This window comes from Electrophorus electricus, chromosome 23 (assembly GCF_041902795.1).
Source record: "Electrophorus electricus isolate QZ-2024a chromosome 23, ASM4190279v1, whole genome shotgun sequence".
NCBI lineage: Eukaryota > Metazoa > Chordata > Actinopteri > Gymnotiformes > Gymnotidae > Electrophorus > Electrophorus electricus.
In genome coordinates, this window is record NC_137519.1 from 8,515,001 (window position 1) to 8,531,922 (window position 16,922).

The window sequence follows — 16,922 nt, forward strand, 5'->3', positions numbered from 1 at the left end:
GATGATCTTCTCAACCAGCTGGTTATAACTGCAGTTCCCCACAGCCTTCACCATGTCCCCCATCTACGAGAGAGAGAGAGAGAGAGAGAGAGATTTCTTAGACAATGGTAGAGAAGGGAGGATATGTCCTTTAATTCATGCTGATCCACTCTCTATATTAGCAGAATTCCACACTAGATAACAATGATTAAGAGATTTTGTCCCATGCGATACATAAAATACATAAATAAATAACCCAGCCTTTAGTTCTCTCACTCTATTCCCATGTCATCATGTATAATAAGGGAAGTGGAACAAGGGAATGTGGAGCTAGTCTATGTGCTAGAAGAGGGGTGTTCCTGAGTCCAAATATAAGCAAATAGACACAAGCATTTTCAGAAGTTTGTATATAATACAAGTGTAATAACAGACTTAGTAATATATATTTATAACATTTAAAAGCCCTTTAACTTAATAACCAGGCCTGACAGAAAAATGATAAAAACAGATTTGCATAAAACGTACTATAAAGTTGCACATATTTTAATTTGTGAAAAAAATTAAAAATGTGTAATGAAAAAATAATGAAAAAAACCCCACAAAAAAACCCACAACATTTTCCAGTGTAATCAATGGAAAGAAATAACACAAAAACAAGAATAATTAAAAAACAAAACCACCCTCGTTTCCCCAACTGCCTCCAGCAAACGCTGGGTTCAGATGACATCACAGCGCTGGTGACACCCTTTGTGCAACACCTACACTCGGTTTTAGTTTTGTTTGCTTGCTCGTTTTGGACAGAAACATTCTGTTTTTCGGACAAGCTGCCATCTGTGGCTGGAGCAGAGGGGTCAGGCACCTGGGGATCGACGAGCCAGCCGTGATAGAGCGGGATGTCGAGCAGGTCAAAGACGATGCACTCCGGTGTGTACTCGAACACCCGTACACCCGTAAACTTCACGTTCACGTCCAAACCAGTCTGCAGCTTGTGCAGGACTGCCATCGCATCACTCATGTTCTAGAGAGAGAGAGAGGAGAGAGAGAGAGAGAGAGAGAGAGAGAGAGAGAGAGAGAGAGAGAGAGAGAGAGAGAGAGAGAGAGAGAGAGAGAGGGAGGGAGGCACTGTATAAGAGGGGGCTCAGAACAGGAAACAGCAGAACCAGTGTCGTCTCCCCCTTTCCTCTTTAAACTTATTGTATTTGAAATGGTTGGATGGTTACACATGTCTGTCTTTTTCTCCGTCTGTTTTCTCTTTAAAAACAGCTTTCTACCGGAAACTGACAAATAACTGCCGTTATTTTTGTCTCTTCAGTGGTACCCTCAGTCTAAACACGGTGCTGCCAGTAAGGCTCACTGAGCCCTATTCGGACGGAATTCGTTTTACGTGGGGAGGTGGGGTAATGTAGCCACGACTCCCTTTCCGCAGTGATTTTAGTGCCGCCCCGATATGCCATGTCAGTCGTTTGTACGGACTGTGAGTTCCTGCGTAGGTAAAAATTCAGGCGCCCTTTACCTACTATAAATGACCAGTAAAAAAAAAAAAAAAAAACAACCCAAAAAAACCCGGTTATTTTAATCCCATCCAAATCCATAGGTATTCTGTAATATGCTGTGGAAAATGAGTTTGTTCGCTTCTTCTGGTGCATGGAAGCGCTGGAGCCTCAGCGGAGCAGCGCGTCTGGTAGTGTTAGGTAGACTACATGTACGGTGCGTAGCTGTACCTGCGTATGATAAACCCGAGGTGTTGGTACAAACGCTTTTAGCAAATGACCAACGGATCGCACAGAATTTCATGCAGCAATATTTTGAGAGAAAAGTGGAAGAGTGAGAGAATGGGGCAGCATTTACAGTGAAGTCTAAATGCCTAAATAAACTACACAGCACATACACAGACCCACACACTCAACAGGAACGCAAACACACTAGAACATCGCCCAAGTGCAGAGGGGTGAGGAAAGTAACCACACGATAAGGAACAGCAAACAAGCTAATGTCAGGCAGACCGCTGCACCCCGTCAGTCCTCTCCGTGACCATCGTTTGCGCCAGCCCCATCAAACCAAGTGCACTTCCTGTCTCCAGCCCAGACACCACCAATCTTCCCCCCACACCTAGCCAACACAGTCTGTCCATCCAGCGACTGCAGCATCTGCCTCACGCCAGAAGCGTGGGCTCAAGTTCGGCTCGAGTCACGAAAGATTTGCGACTCTGGCAACATGCAAAACAGATCACCGAGTCGGACGCAACATCATCAAACTTTGACATATGAGACTGCATAACGACCGGAAAGGCTGTAACATATTACCTATGTTAGTTTACCTAAATAATTAGCTAGTTGGATTAAAAAAAAAAAAAAAAAAAAAAAAAAAGAGTTTGCCCCCTTCTTGGTATCTTATTTTTTTGCATGTTTGTCACACTTAATGTTTCGGATCATCAAACAAATGTAAATATTAGACAAAGATAATACAAATAAACACAAAATGCAAAACTTTGTATCTAATTTGTTCCTGAATTTCTTTGGCTTGCTGCATGCTGTCTAGCTTGTCTGGATCTTTTGGTCTACTTCACTGTATCAGGCAGGTCCTATTTAAATGATTTCTTGATTGAGAACAGTAGTAATCAGGCCTGGGTGTGGCTAGAGAAATTGAACTCAGCTTTCCAAAGATGTGATAAATTAACTGTGGTTTATGTTTTACAGTAGGTTTAGATTTTTTTCCCCTTAATAATAAAAACCTTCATTTAAAAACTGCATTTTCTGTTTACTTGTGTTATCTTTGTCTAATATTTAAAGTTGTTTGATGTTTTGAAACATTAAGTGTGAAACATGCAAAAAAATAAGATATCAGGAAGGGGGCAAACACTGTAATAACCAGCTAATAATGTGTGAAGGGAGCTCTCTCCCAACGCACCCTTTATATTGTTGATTGTTTTTGTCTAGCTGCTCTTGTCAAAAAATGTCTGGGTAGGTACAGTGAAGATCCGATGCACTTCATCGTTTAAAGCTCTTCTCAAACCGATCTCATCTCATTTGTAGGTCATTTCTGAGTTTCAATATATACGTGAAAAACAATTACTGATTTATGTCAATTTAATATACTACATTGGCTACTTTGTTGGTGTTAAATATTGAAAGAGCATTAAACTTGACAATTTGACTGTCTTGACTCAGGACTCGCACGTGTGGACTTGGTACTTCACTTGGAACGTGCAACTTGACCAAGGACTTTAGTCAGGTTACTTGTTCAAGCAACTTGTCCCGTCTTGTTCACACACACACACACACACACACACACACACACACACACACACACACACACACACACACACACACACACACACACACACACACACACACACACACACACACACACACACACACACACACGACAAAGAATTGACTGTATGTACCGCATGTGCATGTTCAGCTATCATGTAACAGCTTTAGACTGCACCATTTAAACTGTGTGTGCATAATGATTTGATGACGTGAATAATTTCACAATATCCTGTACTTCTTATCTATAATATATGAATTAGCATGCATATGGACAGCTCCAGGGAATTATAAATAATGAAATGAAACAAAATCACAGAAAAGATCCAGAAATAGAAGCACCATCAGATACCTCTACAAAAATCCTGCTTACTGCTGCTGTTGGGAAATTGGAGTCACTGGCCCGCTGGATGCCATGCCAGGCTGATTCAGCACGCACAGGCTGGGCACCCACCAGAGAGGCCGGAGGTGCAGCAGAGTCAACAGCTCAACCCCCACCACCCCCACCTGCCCCATTCAAGCCTGTTCCAGCAACCACCCACACTTGCTTGTGGGTGGCCCTCTTTGGGCCCAGTAACCCTGCCAGACCGGCTGCCCTTCCAACATTACGTCTCCCTCTCACCAGGGCACGAACTACAGTGTCCAACAAGTAGCTCCCAACCTGAACTGAACTCCAAGTGTGAATGTGTATGCTGAGTGCGCACGCACAAAAACAGGTTGTTTACATGGTAAAGGTCATGCACATGGACATTGTAAACGATCACATGGAAACTGCTGTGTACACGGTAAAAATCTTAGCTTTGTTCACTCTGGGTGCCAGAATACTAATGACATCTCTCACACACACACACACACACACACACACACACACACACACACACACACACACACACACACACACACACACACACACACACACACACACACACACACACACACACACACACACACACACACACACGGCCAAGGGGGAAGTGGCACTGACTGCTAAATCAAAATGTGATTTAAACACGCTGCAGCAGGGCCGTTCCTATCGATTCACATCTGCTATTAAACGCTGGTGTAACGTCTGGCCAGGTGGCTGCAGAACAGCCTGCTCTTTTCAATCCGTCACTCTTTCTAACTGAATCATATCAGACAGTTTGGTCAGTGTTCAGGGATAATCTGAAAACCACAAACACACACGCGCCTGATAGCATCTGACGGATGTCACACGTCTTACTTCCTATCCCTGCTGAGTGCTACCACAGTCCAAACAGACGCAACCACACCCAGCCACCATCCACTGTCACCAGTGATAAACAAACGTTGTCATTAATGCTCAAAGCTAAAAATAAGCCTACAGGAAAGAAAGTCTGAGCCTCTTAGAGATTAAAAAGAGCCCGTTGTGCGCGGAGACAGAGTGGCCCAGAGTAATGGCTTAGCACACGGCTGACAGCCACACCGTGCACTCCAGCGAGGGAGCTAACGAGGCATGAGGCAAAGGCGCAGAGCCAGGCCACCTCATGCAGCCCCCAAATAACTCCCGGCGCAGGAGAGGAACCAGCGCTCGCTGAGCAAGGCCGCCTCTGCCCCCGCACACGCCGATCTAAACACACACACACAGACACACACACAGACACACACACAGACACACACACAGACACACACAGACACACACAGACACACACAGACACACACAGACACACACAGACAGAAGCAGCGCCCCAACTGGCACCCTCTCCCAAGCAGCACAGCCTGGCAGATAACAAACAAACAGCAGACATCAACGGCTTTCCGGAGGGAAGGTCTCTCAAGTACTGACGGCTTCGCCCATAAAGCAAAGAAACACTGCATATGAGCGGAAACCCACAACCAGCCTCTGCTGCGCTGGATGGTCTCATTAGCATTTTGGCACACAGAGTGAACCAAACTAACATTTTTACTGTGTACACAACGTTCACCTTGTACACAATCGTTTCCATGTGAACCTCGAGAATGTCCATGTGCACTGCCATGTAAATGACCTTTACCATGTAAACAACTTTACAATGATCACAGATTGATCACACATTGATAACACCCCCCAAGGTACACAGGGGAACAGACTTCCACTGAACAGGAGGAATACGGAGAGGAGGATGAGCAGCTTAGAAGAGGGAACGCTCACCACCCACTCTGTCTCTCCCTCCCTCCCTGCCTCTAGTCATCAATTCAAGGATTTACTTACATGAATATGTAGTACAACAATGCAAAAGCATCTGAACTAGTTTGAAAAGCTAGCGTTGGATCATGTTTAGGAGCATCTGTAATCTCTCTCCCTCCCACCCTCTCACCTATTCTTCTGCTCTCTCACTGTACACTGCCACGCGTCCCTGCACAGTGCACACTCCCTCCAGGGCATTAAGAGACACACACCAAGTTACATTACACAACACCCTACAGGGTACAGACTAGCCCTTCCCCCCTCCCACGTCTCCACAACCTTCACGCCCTGCCGTTATCATCCTGCTTACTCGGAGGTATGGTTGGGCCACTCTGGGTAATTGCTATAGTTTGCAGAAGGGCAAAAAATGCTTCTTGAGTGAGTGTGTGTACGTGTCTGCTAATGTGCTACACACTGACTCATGTGCGCGTGCACGCACGCACACACGCACGCACACACGCACGCACACACGCACGCACACACGCACGCACACACGCACGCACACACGCACGCACGCACACACGCACGCACACACGCACGCACACACGCACGCACACACACACACACACACACACGCACAGGGCACTCGTGTTCCGAGTTGGCGCAGTGGCGCGCAGGCAGGCGTGTTCGCATGTCTCGGGTCTGTAAACACAGACTGGAGGGCTTTGCTGGAGGGCGTGTGCACATTTGAGCGACAGCGACAAGCCCCTCCCGCTCACCTGCTCATAATTCAGCCGCTGTGCCTCTGATATCTCTTTTGGCTTGGCGTCGAGGATGTAGTCTCCTGGTGTATGGGGAGGGAGGGAGAGAGAGAGAGAGAGACACAGAAAAGGATTGAGAGGCAGAGGGAGAGACATGGGATGGCAGAGACGTGGTCGAGAGAGAAAAGGAGATAGAGAAAGGAAAAGAGAGAGAGGTAGATGTGGGGGAGAACAACAAAGAGCGAGGATTTAGCATATCATTATTGCACCAATATAGACACATCACAGGAGAGGAAACAAAGACATCAGAGCCAAAGCGCTCAATCCCAAACACAGGCGCTTAGAGCTGGAACATCACCACGCCCCTCCCGACATCCTGTGCTTAATAAAACGGCCACGCGCAAGCAGCAGATCTTCACATGCTTATTCTGGTCACGTGCAGGACCTCGCCTACTCCTAGGGTGCGCGGGACCTCGCCTACTCCTAGGGCGCACGCGGGACCGCGCCTACTCCACAGCTGCTTCCCAGGAAAGGCTCCAAAAGGGGCCTTGCACAGACATGAGTCCTAAAACTCTAAAATGTCCACTGGCTGGATAACGAAAGCAGAGAGCAGTTAAGGCACTGAAGGCAGAGACGCAGACCGGTGGCAGCTAGGGGTCAACTAGGGGTCATGTAAACGGTCATGTGTGATTACAAGGCATGGAGGCTCCTCTGCGACGCATTTTCCTCTCCTGAGGCTAAGGCCTCAAGTCTGGCAGGCTGCTTCCGCTCCACCTGACCTCTGTCACTTGACCAAGCTCAGCCGCAAGGCATCCGATTAGTATTGTACTCACTCACACGTGCACCAAGACGCATGCACTCACACACATACTCGTGCACTCAAGCATGCATGCTCTCACCCAAACACACCCACGCACACCCTGTCCCCTGAATACAGGGCCACAGGAAGGTGGCATTGACTACTAAATCAAAATGTGAACACAGTGTAGCGAACCCTCTGCAGCAGGGCTTTTCCTATCGATTCACATTCGCTATTAAATGCTGGTGTAACGTCTGGCCAGGTAGCTGCACTACAGACTGCTGCTTTCCGTCAGTCACTCTTTCTCAAAATCATAATCAGACGATTTTTCTTGCTCTGGAAGCCACAAAAAGTCAGTGTCAGAGAAACCCAAAAAAAAAAAAAAAAAGGCTTCTGTCTTGAAAAACACACACACACACACAAACAAGCAATCTCTTGTATTGCTTTTTTTGTGGGTTGCTGCATTAACTTGTGTAATGCAAATGAATAATGCAATGCATATTCTGAAAACGGCAGCGAATGGAAAATCTTCGACCCTTTCAATTTTTCAAATTAAGCCAGAGACATTTGTTGCCATAAAGAGCACTAGTTGAGCAGCTGTGTACACGCGACACTATAAATCCAGACCCAAAACATCAACTCTGGTGCTGCACCCACCATGAGAAACGGGAAGACCATTACAGCAAACTCGTTAATCCTTAAACAGCTTCTTAAAAGCATTACACATAGCCTTCATTCTTATCCCGACATTCCACTGAACAGACAGAGAGGAACGTTCTGAGCCTTCCCGGGGTGAGGCAGACAAGTGCAGAGCTGGGGAACATTCTGCATGTTTCAGCTTCCTCTGCGCATGGTCAGGAATGAAGGCCTGGCCGAACCTCCCTGTTCAAAAAATCCAAACATTCCAAGCCACGCCCCTTCCACCTATGCCCTCCATCTCCCTCTCCTGCCAATCTCTCTGTCTTTCTGCATCTCTCTCTTTCCTGTCTCACCCCATCCATTCATCCTAAAGTGGACTGCTGCTGTTTTTTTTTTGAAAGCTACCACAAACAGGATATTCCTCCATGGCTTCCAGTAACAGCGGGTGAACTTCAGATGAGGCAGAATAGCATGGGGACATTCAAGCGACCGTAGAACGCACACGACAAGAGGTCGTCCTCCTCGGGCGGCCCTTGGTCATTATGAAGGGGACAGAGAATACACCTTCCTAAGCAAGCAGGGCGAGTACGATTGGACTCTCCATCTACTGTGACTAGCTTACTGGGGATTTCGGGACGACACCCCGTCCAGGGAAGGGGTTGGATGACCATGGAGACACCGGCCTCTTTATAACCTGTAATGCAACTTGGAGCGTGACTGCGAAATGTCAGCAGGCCACGTTCCCTTATGAAAACACCCGAGTCTGACCTTAAGGCTCCAGCAGGATGGTGATCCAGGTCCAGCAGTGTGACGCAGGCCTCCTAACCTCCTGACCCAAGGCTGGGCTGTTTAAGGCCTGATTCTGTTTAAGGGAGCCACGCGCATGCCTTGTGCTCTGTGGACCCTGACGTCATGGGCTCTGCAACGAGGTCATGTGGACTGCGAGTCTGAGCTTGGCTTCTGACACTGACACAATTATGGAGGTGCTAAGATCCTTTTCTTTTTCTGGGCCTCAGAGTGCAATTTCACAACACGAGTTACCGAGTTTCCAGTTCGCCATTTAATCGAACACAGCCTTGGTTTCTTGGCGACAGCATCACTTAGGGCGACAACACTGCTGGGACGACAGCATCGCCTGGGTGCAGCCTGTGTGGAACTAAAACCAGCCCTCGATGGAATGGCATTTTAAACGCAAGTCAGTGATTTCTATCTAGCAAATAAAACAGGCTGAGAGACATTAAGACGTGGGCTTACTGTTGGGGGTCAAGCATTCATTTGCTGTGCATGTTGTGGCAACCAACTGCATTCTTTGATCAACTTCAAACAGAAACTGAACCAAGTTAATCCATTATTGCAGAATGTATGAGTATTGTAACTAAAGCTTAGTCATAAAATAATCATAAAGCCATAAAGCCACGTCTTTAAAAAATGCATGCTATATTTCCTGGAATGACATTTCGTAATAAGATTAACAAAAAACAAAAAAACAAAACCCAAAGGCTTAAAATCTATATGATTCCACAGTATATGTTGACTGGTGACACACAGTGTGTTTAATAGTGTATTATGATGTCTGAGAATGGGGGCGTTGATGGTTTTTATTACTACACTGTTTCTGATTTTAGCTGTGCGCTGAATGCAAATCATTACTGCTTACTATTACATTCACCATCACAGAGCACTAGAACAAACATCTGATTATAATGAATACAAGTCTCTCTCTCCCTCTCTGACTCCAAACCAGCTCGGCATGACTAATCTGGACCCCTTTCAAGACTTCCAAGCCGTCACATAACTCAGCAGCTGGTGTACTTCATATTTCTCACTTGTAACAGCAACACCAACGGATTTTCATTACATGAATTCAAGCGTCCGTACGCTAAGTAACCTAAAGAGCCATGGGTTCCAGAGCAAACCACGCCACCAGGGTCAGATGTAAACCGGAGAGACCTTAAAAACCGTGACGCTGGCGTCCCTCCCTCTCTACGATGTATGTAACAAAACACCTTACTCCTCATCTCCCTGCCCCATGTTATGGCAAGGGCGCTGTCCCGGGGCCTGGGGGGTAAAGTGGGGTGGAAGATGCAAAAGGGTATTAGCTTTCCTCTGGCGTTAATGAAGGGGGTGGGCCCTTGGGTATTCCCCTGACTTGGCGTGGCGCATCAACACCTGACCACGAGCCACTTCAGTTCACACTGGGTTGAAGCTCCAGCACCTGTCTCGGGGAGATGATTGGGAGGCGACTGGGAGGTGCCGTCTCCCTCGGCTTGAGTAAATGAATACCGTCGCCCTGCCAGGAATCGTTACAGCTGGCACTGCAGCAAACTACAGCCTCTGAACAGTAACAACAATGGAGACTGAATCACAAACGCAAAACACTTTGGTTTCACCACAGCTCACCATATGTTGCTATACTCACAGCTACATCAGACTGAGATGCCGACGGGGCCATTTAAACCACTGGTAATTTTAACTGATGAGAAACTTTAAGCTTGTGCCATAGGGTGGAGAAGGGAGCGCAAAGCTACACTTTAAGGCTTCATGGTATTGTTTGTTAATCATTATTACTAGCCTTTGCAATCTCACAAATGACAGCAATTTGTATATAAATCATCTAATAAAAATCACACTTTTATCGATTCCTGTGAGTATCCTAACCTGAAACAATCCAAACTGGGTGCTCTGAGGAATTATGACATTTAAATGAGCCACTTAATGTAAATAATGTTAGTCAAAAGAATGTGATTTATTTCCCTTCAAATTATGCAGCTCTACTACACTTCATACATAAAGATTTGGATTCTTATGGTCACAAAACACCTCTTTTCATGTCACATGCAGTCCTACTGTGCTTTCAAGACACTATCCCATAATTCTGATAACCGCAGAGCCAAAATTAGGTCCCCAAGGACAAACTAGTGATTAGTGAAAGGAACCTCCAGACAATTTTGAGAGTTGGTTCAACATCTGTGCTACTCCCAATTCAATAGCAATGTCCTTATGGCAGTACATGTATACTTAAGACCTGTGACTATTGCTTTTAACCAATCATAAAAGTAGCATAAGGTAAAAATAAGAACTACAGACAGAATGACTACAATTTCACTAATATTTACCTAGATACTCCATTAGCTGCTCTGCTGTGATGATCTCCATCATTGGGGGAAGCTTGACCTGCAGATAAAAAGTGTGAAAACGCGTTAAAGGTGAGAAGCGGGTCTGCAAACAAGATCTCCCAATCCCGTGTTTGGCTTACGTTCTCAAAAGGTGCACCTGTACAGCTCACGGCAGCAAGTCAGAGCCCCAGGGAACAGCTGCATCCGCACTCACGGGCTACATGAAACAGACCAGCCCTTGTTCCGACCACACTACTCCACTCAAAATATGTCCTCAATGTGGCAATCATTTCCATAGACGGCGGTGGCTTTTCAAATGGAGTTTCAGGGCTGAGCGATGTGAAGTCTCGTTTTGAAGATTAAAAAATGAAGACTCAAACAGAGACTCTGGTGCCTGCCAGCGAGCTGTCAAACAGGGTAATTAAATGGTATCTTTATAATTCAAATGAGTTCAAGGCTGAAATCCAGGATGCGACCCCATTTATGACCGTGCACAGACTGCTTAGCATAGACACACAGGCGACAAGGTGCTAGCACAACAGAGAAAAGGCCTTTTAAAAAGCTAGAACACAAGCTGTCTGAAGCTGAGTGGAACACCACATTTTCATTTGTGCCACCAAACTCTGCCAATTTCTTTTTAAAAAATATTTAAAGAGATGAAGATGTTTTTTGGGTTAGAGCCTACAAAGAATGATAGAAGAACTTGTGGTTAGCCATATGAGGACAAGACAACAAAGACAGGACCATTGGGGGTAAGCCTCACTGTTCCAAGCTCCGTGTATTTAAAATAAACTTGTTCAGCCAGACCAATAGCTTAATTCTTCATTTCATATTTAATGATTTGCAGTGATGATATTTAATTAAAGCATAATCATAATAACTTTAATATTGTTATTATGAGTATCAACTAGTTAATGAAAGAAAAATGAAAGAAAAAAAATCCTCGCAGAATTATTTATTTACTTTGGCAATGATGTAAGAAGCTATTGCTTTTGTTCATTGTAGATTCTCCAATTATTATGACCAAAACAAACCTAACTTCCATGTTTGTTCAAAATAAAGAGGGGTATATAAAAGTTATTTCTGTTCAATACACTAGAAGTGTTACTAAGTGTTCAGGCATAATATTTTAACAATTTTCTGTTTTTGCAGGCAGACTAAGCAACACTACGTGACCATACCTGTGATTTCTAAAATGCAAGAGGATTTTTCTTCTTTCTAGGATGACTAGCTAACCGGCTGCACAAACAAAACTGCTTGGTTCATTTTTAGAAATTTCTAAGATGGACTTATTTGTATAGGAAACTGAACAGTAAGGTCGCCATAATTTACCTTCCAGGCCAACAGGAGGACATTCATGATGGCCAACAAAGGGCACGGGCCATTCTCGTTCTGGGTGATGATAGGCGTGTTCTCGTCCTTCCACTTTATCCACTTGATGTGGTATATGGACTGGCCAGCGCCTCGGTCTTTACCACACGGCATCTTTGCTCCGTCGGCGCCATACTCGCTGTGGAGGGCCAAGGTGAGAGCCTTATCCTCCAACCCTTCGCTGTTGAGGTCAGAACTTGGGCATGAGTTCAGGTTGGAGAAGGACTCCAGAGAGTCGGAGCTGCGCGACTCGGCCGCGATGCTCGGCTCACTCCCACTCGGGGGACCCTCGGAAATGGTGTTCTCGTTAGCATTACAAGTGCCCGATTTTGCGCTCGCCGTTTTACTGTCCGGGCACAAATGAGTCGGCTTTGACGGCTGCGCTGACTCTTGAACCACAGAATCCACAATATCCTTATGCACATTTGAACTCCCCACAGCGGGTGCCTGGATCAGGCCGGAGGGGTCCCCCTTCGCTTGGATGTTTACTAACTTTGAGGTGGCGTCTCCGTCATTCCCGGTAGCAGCAATCGACGCGCCGTGTCCCATCCCATTGCTCAGCTGATCCACACCAGACGGCACCGCCTGAGAAGAAATGTCCGAGTGCATGATCTTGTTTTCGGTCGAACGAGTGTCGATTATTTCAGAAACGTCTGACCTGCCTGCGCAGGAGATCGCGTTAGCATTAGCACTTTGAGTCCTGCTTGTTGTACAACTACCCAAAGTACTGACCGAAGGCTCTCTCTTACTGCACATCTCGGCCGCTACTCTGACTCCGCCAACTGCCCTGATATCCCCCGTTTCTCCAGAAACAACCGTGCACAGGGAGCTTCCGCCAGTGTCTCGACGAAGGTTGGCGTTTTCCTCCATTTTCGATGGCAGCTCGACGACAGCCTTTAACTAGACTGCAGCCCCAGCCTCAGCTCCGTCGACGCCATGACATCTCTGCCCCTGACGTCACCGGTTTAGAGGCGCCTGAGCTTTAAGCAGAACAGCTTTATTTGATACATGCGCAGGGTGTCTGTCCGGTACCATAACAGCTGAGAGAAATGAATAAGAAAAAATAATAAAGAAGGTTCAGTTCGATTTTTGACTACCTATTTAAAATAATCAAATTACACATGTTCATAAAAAATATGAACACGGCAAATTACTGGATCAAATTAAAATAATATTTGAAGGACGATATCTTTTTTTCAGGGGCATATCGGTGTGTTTATACTTTGATTTAACATCAATCATGACTATATGTAACTTTATTTTGAATAAGCAGTCCAAAATTGGACCAAAGCTGAACTTATTTTATTGATTATACACTATTCAGTTTCACCGGGGACAACTTTCAGCTTCTCTATTTAATCAGTTTAAAATATAATTCTAAACTCTGTGATGACTATCTTTGAGGTTCAGGCACTGAAGTAAACTGGTTAGTTCTTCGTATTGATTTTAATAGTTTTCCCTGTCTCTGACAGAAATAACGTACTTGTTCACCTGTGGTCGCATGTGGTGTGTGGGAATTAAATTTAGACGTAAATGTGGAGGCCTTTCCCTCATTTCTTTAATGCATTACTTATATTCGTCGCTCGATGGCGACATTTACTTGGGAAGCTGTTCTAGATTAAAAAAAAATATAACAAAAAACGTATTCAACGGAACCGCGTGATTTGGACCCAGGAGCGTTTTTGTCGTAGGTTCAGTGAACATCGTCAGTGTTGGTCATACCCTTCCATGTGGCTATATGCTGATACTGATACTATATGCTGATATATTCCTTCATACTCAGTCCTAACTCAAAGTATAAGACAAAACACCATATCATACCGGAATATGAATGCAGTGTTATTTTCTCTATATATATCATTTCAAGCTTCTGAATACAAATCATGCATAAAATATTCTTACAGATACGTCTACCAAAACGCTTAATTGATTACTTTAAAATAATAATAATAATAATAATGATAATAAATGCTATAAATCACAGAAGAAAACAATATGTAGTGGTTGTATAAAGGGGCGGGGCTTAACCCTCTGCCGAGTTTGACGTCAGGTCGGAGACAAGCGGCGCGAGGCCGCAGATAAGCCGCCGCTGTAAACACGAGCGACTGTGCCTTTACCGAAACAAAACCTTCGCGGTGGTAAATGTGGGAGCGATGAATTTATTCGCTATGGTTTTGATCAGACTCTTTGTGATATTTTACTTCTTAAGTGATACCAAAGGTAAGTCGCAGCTTTTAATACATTTTCACAGAAAGAGTCTGGTTGATAGAGAGCGAGTGAGTAACGTTAAGGGAGGGGTGACTAGCTAGATGGCTAGCCTAGGCTAGCTAGGGTTGGTGTTATGTGCGGAAGTGAATAACTTACTATGGGACATCTTCTACTAAAAGAAAGGTAGTTGCTTGATAACAGTTACATAAAGCGCACTGTCTTGAATAAAATATCTCGTGTTCTCACCTCCGAATTGGATTAGAGTAGTTTGGCAAAAGTAAAGAAGCTATTATGTGCCAGCTGTCAACTAAAACCAGCTAGCTGGCTACCCTAAGTTCGAGCGTAACATCTTACACGGCATTTCAACAAAGAAACTAACAAAAACATTATTATGCTGATTACCAAAACTTATTTGAAAGTCATTCAACCAGCTAATGACAAATTTCAGAAATGTGTCAAAAACCCGAAATGGTCACAAAGAAAGGTTATCAACGAAGAGGCTCGATGACGGCGTCAGAGAGAAAAATGCGTTCTCTCAGTCTGGAGTGAAGCAGGTTTTTGCCCTGGACTGATAGTGCGCTTGTTTGACCCTTGACTGGCTCCCGAACCACGGAAAGAACGAAAACAGACAGACTGCGTTTTTGAAATAACCGTTATAAACGTCTAGTTACTTCGTCTAGTTATATAGCTGGATAGCTATATAAGTAGTTAGCATTACAGTGTCGGACAGGGCAAGCCGAAACTTGACTTCAGGATAATGTGGGAGTGGGTTGTCATTAACTGGAGTCCGACTTCTTTCCGCGTTTTTTTTTTTTACCTCAGCGACCTACTAAGAGACTTGCAACTGTTGTCACTTTGCTGTGTCCTAATTTTCTTGCAGTCGTCCTTATAGCTTACGCATTTTCCTACAATGCAGGAAGTGTCGGCAATCACGTAGTCAGTATAAGTCAATAATGACTCTCCCCAAAAGGTTTCTCACCATCACGACGTTGTTGGTTTTGCTGTATTGCAACTCGTGCAAGTTGAAGCGAAAACGCGCAAGTCATATCAACATGAGGCAGGATGTAGAACAGGGCGAGTCGTTTTTTCCAGTGTTTCTCTTTCTTAATCAGCAGGCCTTATGATGTGTCAAAGTTCACTTCACTTTACCACCCCAAGTTTTACAAGGGTGCACTTTTTTTTAATCATAATTGCTGCTGGTGGTCTTGCATCTGACTGACTACATCTACACAGGTCTCATTTTTCCATTCTATTTAATCTTCTTTAAATTGGAGGATTTCTCTCAACTGTTGTTGTTATTTTAAAAAAGAGTAAAATGGCTGGGAATTGCCCACTTTGATTATATGGTGTTAGACAAAGTGATGTAAACTGTAAGCCTTTTTTTTTTTTTTCCATTTTAGGACGCCATATATTTCAAACCAAGTCTATGTGTCATATAACTGTTTAAAGAATGTAATAGGATGTTTTTGTAATAAGTTGGCTCATACTCCAGTATGGTGAAAATGGTCAACCACACTGTAAGAGCTCTGACCATTTAAGTGTTCAAAAGCTACCCTGCTTACAGCTCCCATCACATTGGGGACACACTTTGTTAGGTCATACTTCCCCCATGTCTGGATTGAACTGCATGTCTTGAGGGTTTTAGTCAAGAAATACAGGCTCTGCATATTGTTAGTGCTCTGGTAGAGCAGGTTTGTGGAGCTGGTGGCCATGCACGAGGCTGTCAGGAAACATGCTAGCCAGGGGAAGCTCAGGGATTGGAAACTTTTCAGCGACTTCAAGACTGCACAGGAGAGGACTGGGTTGTAGTGTACAATGGCAACTTTTCAGTACATTATGTTCAGTGAATTTCAAGGTGGGTTGCATATTATTTGTGCAGTGTAAGTGGAAAAACAGTGGCTGCATATTTTCTCTCTCTCTTTCTCTCAAACACGTGCACACAAAGCAGTCTCTATAAGTGTGTTTAACTTGCAGACATGGTAGAAGTGACTGGAGAGAGGATGTACAGACTCACAGGGAGGTCATTTCTGTCTGTGCATGCTTTCGAAAAGAGTATGGAAGCTAGACAGTGATGGGTTAAAGTCATGTGTTCAGTGATGAAATGCATCTCCCTCAGTGGCCTGTGACAAAGGTCTTTCGTAAATAAGGTGTTTAGTGGTCATGTGCTGAAATTGGAGCATTTTGAATCTTGCTTTTGTGAATTAGTTGTCGTTTAATTCATAACAGATAAAGAATGGTGATTCCTGAGATAGATTTGATATAAGGTGAAGATGTATTGTAAAATAAAAGATGTCGACAGTTTCTGTTTTCGCTGGGATGGTGGGTGTAAAATTCAGTGTTTTGAGAGACTGTTGATTTTGCACCTTCAACCAAAATACCTTCTCTCCTCCAGGGCTACATGTGAATAATTTATTGTATGGAGGCAATGCAAGGTGCTAATCCGCTCTGTCTGAGAGCAGTGCTAACAGCTGGCCCTCCCCAGAAACTGTTGGAAAATCCTTGAGGACAGCAAAGGACATGTTTCATAAAGCTGCCTGCCCATCCGGTGAATGCTCACGCACAGCTCTTGCAGAAGGCTTCATTTCTCACATGTTTTTTTCAGCTTTTATATTCCAGAGCTTTGTTTTCCACTGAGGAAGTGCATGAAGTGGG

At 44.6% G+C, this 16,922-nt stretch overlaps 2 protein-coding genes across 3 annotated transcripts in view; one reads left to right on the top strand and one right to left on the bottom strand.

Moving 5' to 3' along the window:
- Window positions 1–13,558, bottom strand: part of mindy2 (MINDY lysine 48 deubiquitinase 2) — a 22,919-nt gene extending 9,361 nt beyond the window's left edge. Inside the window, exons 1-5 of one of the 2 annotated variants that reach the window (XM_081705997.1) lie at window positions 12,024–13,558; window positions 10,692–10,749; window positions 6,156–6,220; window positions 839–997; window positions 1–63 (exon numbers count right to left, since the gene is read on the bottom strand). The exon at window positions 1–63 is cut by the window's left edge and continues 40 nt beyond it. In XM_081705997.1, coding sequence (XP_081562123.1) covers window positions 1–63; window positions 839–997; window positions 6,156–6,220; window positions 10,692–10,749; window positions 12,024–12,932 — 1,254 coding nt within the window. In that variant the 5' untranslated portion in view covers window positions 12,933–13,558. The remainder of the gene's footprint in view (window positions 64–838; window positions 998–6,155; window positions 6,221–10,691; window positions 10,750–12,023) is intronic. The other variant, XM_035520969.2, reaches the window with a different exon arrangement.
- A 562-nt stretch (window positions 13,559–14,120) lies between these two features.
- Window positions 14,121–16,922, top strand: part of adam10a (ADAM metallopeptidase domain 10a) — a 57,753-nt gene continuing 54,951 nt past the window's right edge. The window contains exon 1 of the mRNA XM_035521087.2: window positions 14,121–14,282. Coding sequence (XP_035376980.2) covers window positions 14,216–14,282 — 67 coding nt within the window. The 5' untranslated portion in view covers window positions 14,121–14,215. The remainder of the gene's footprint in view (window positions 14,283–16,922) is intronic.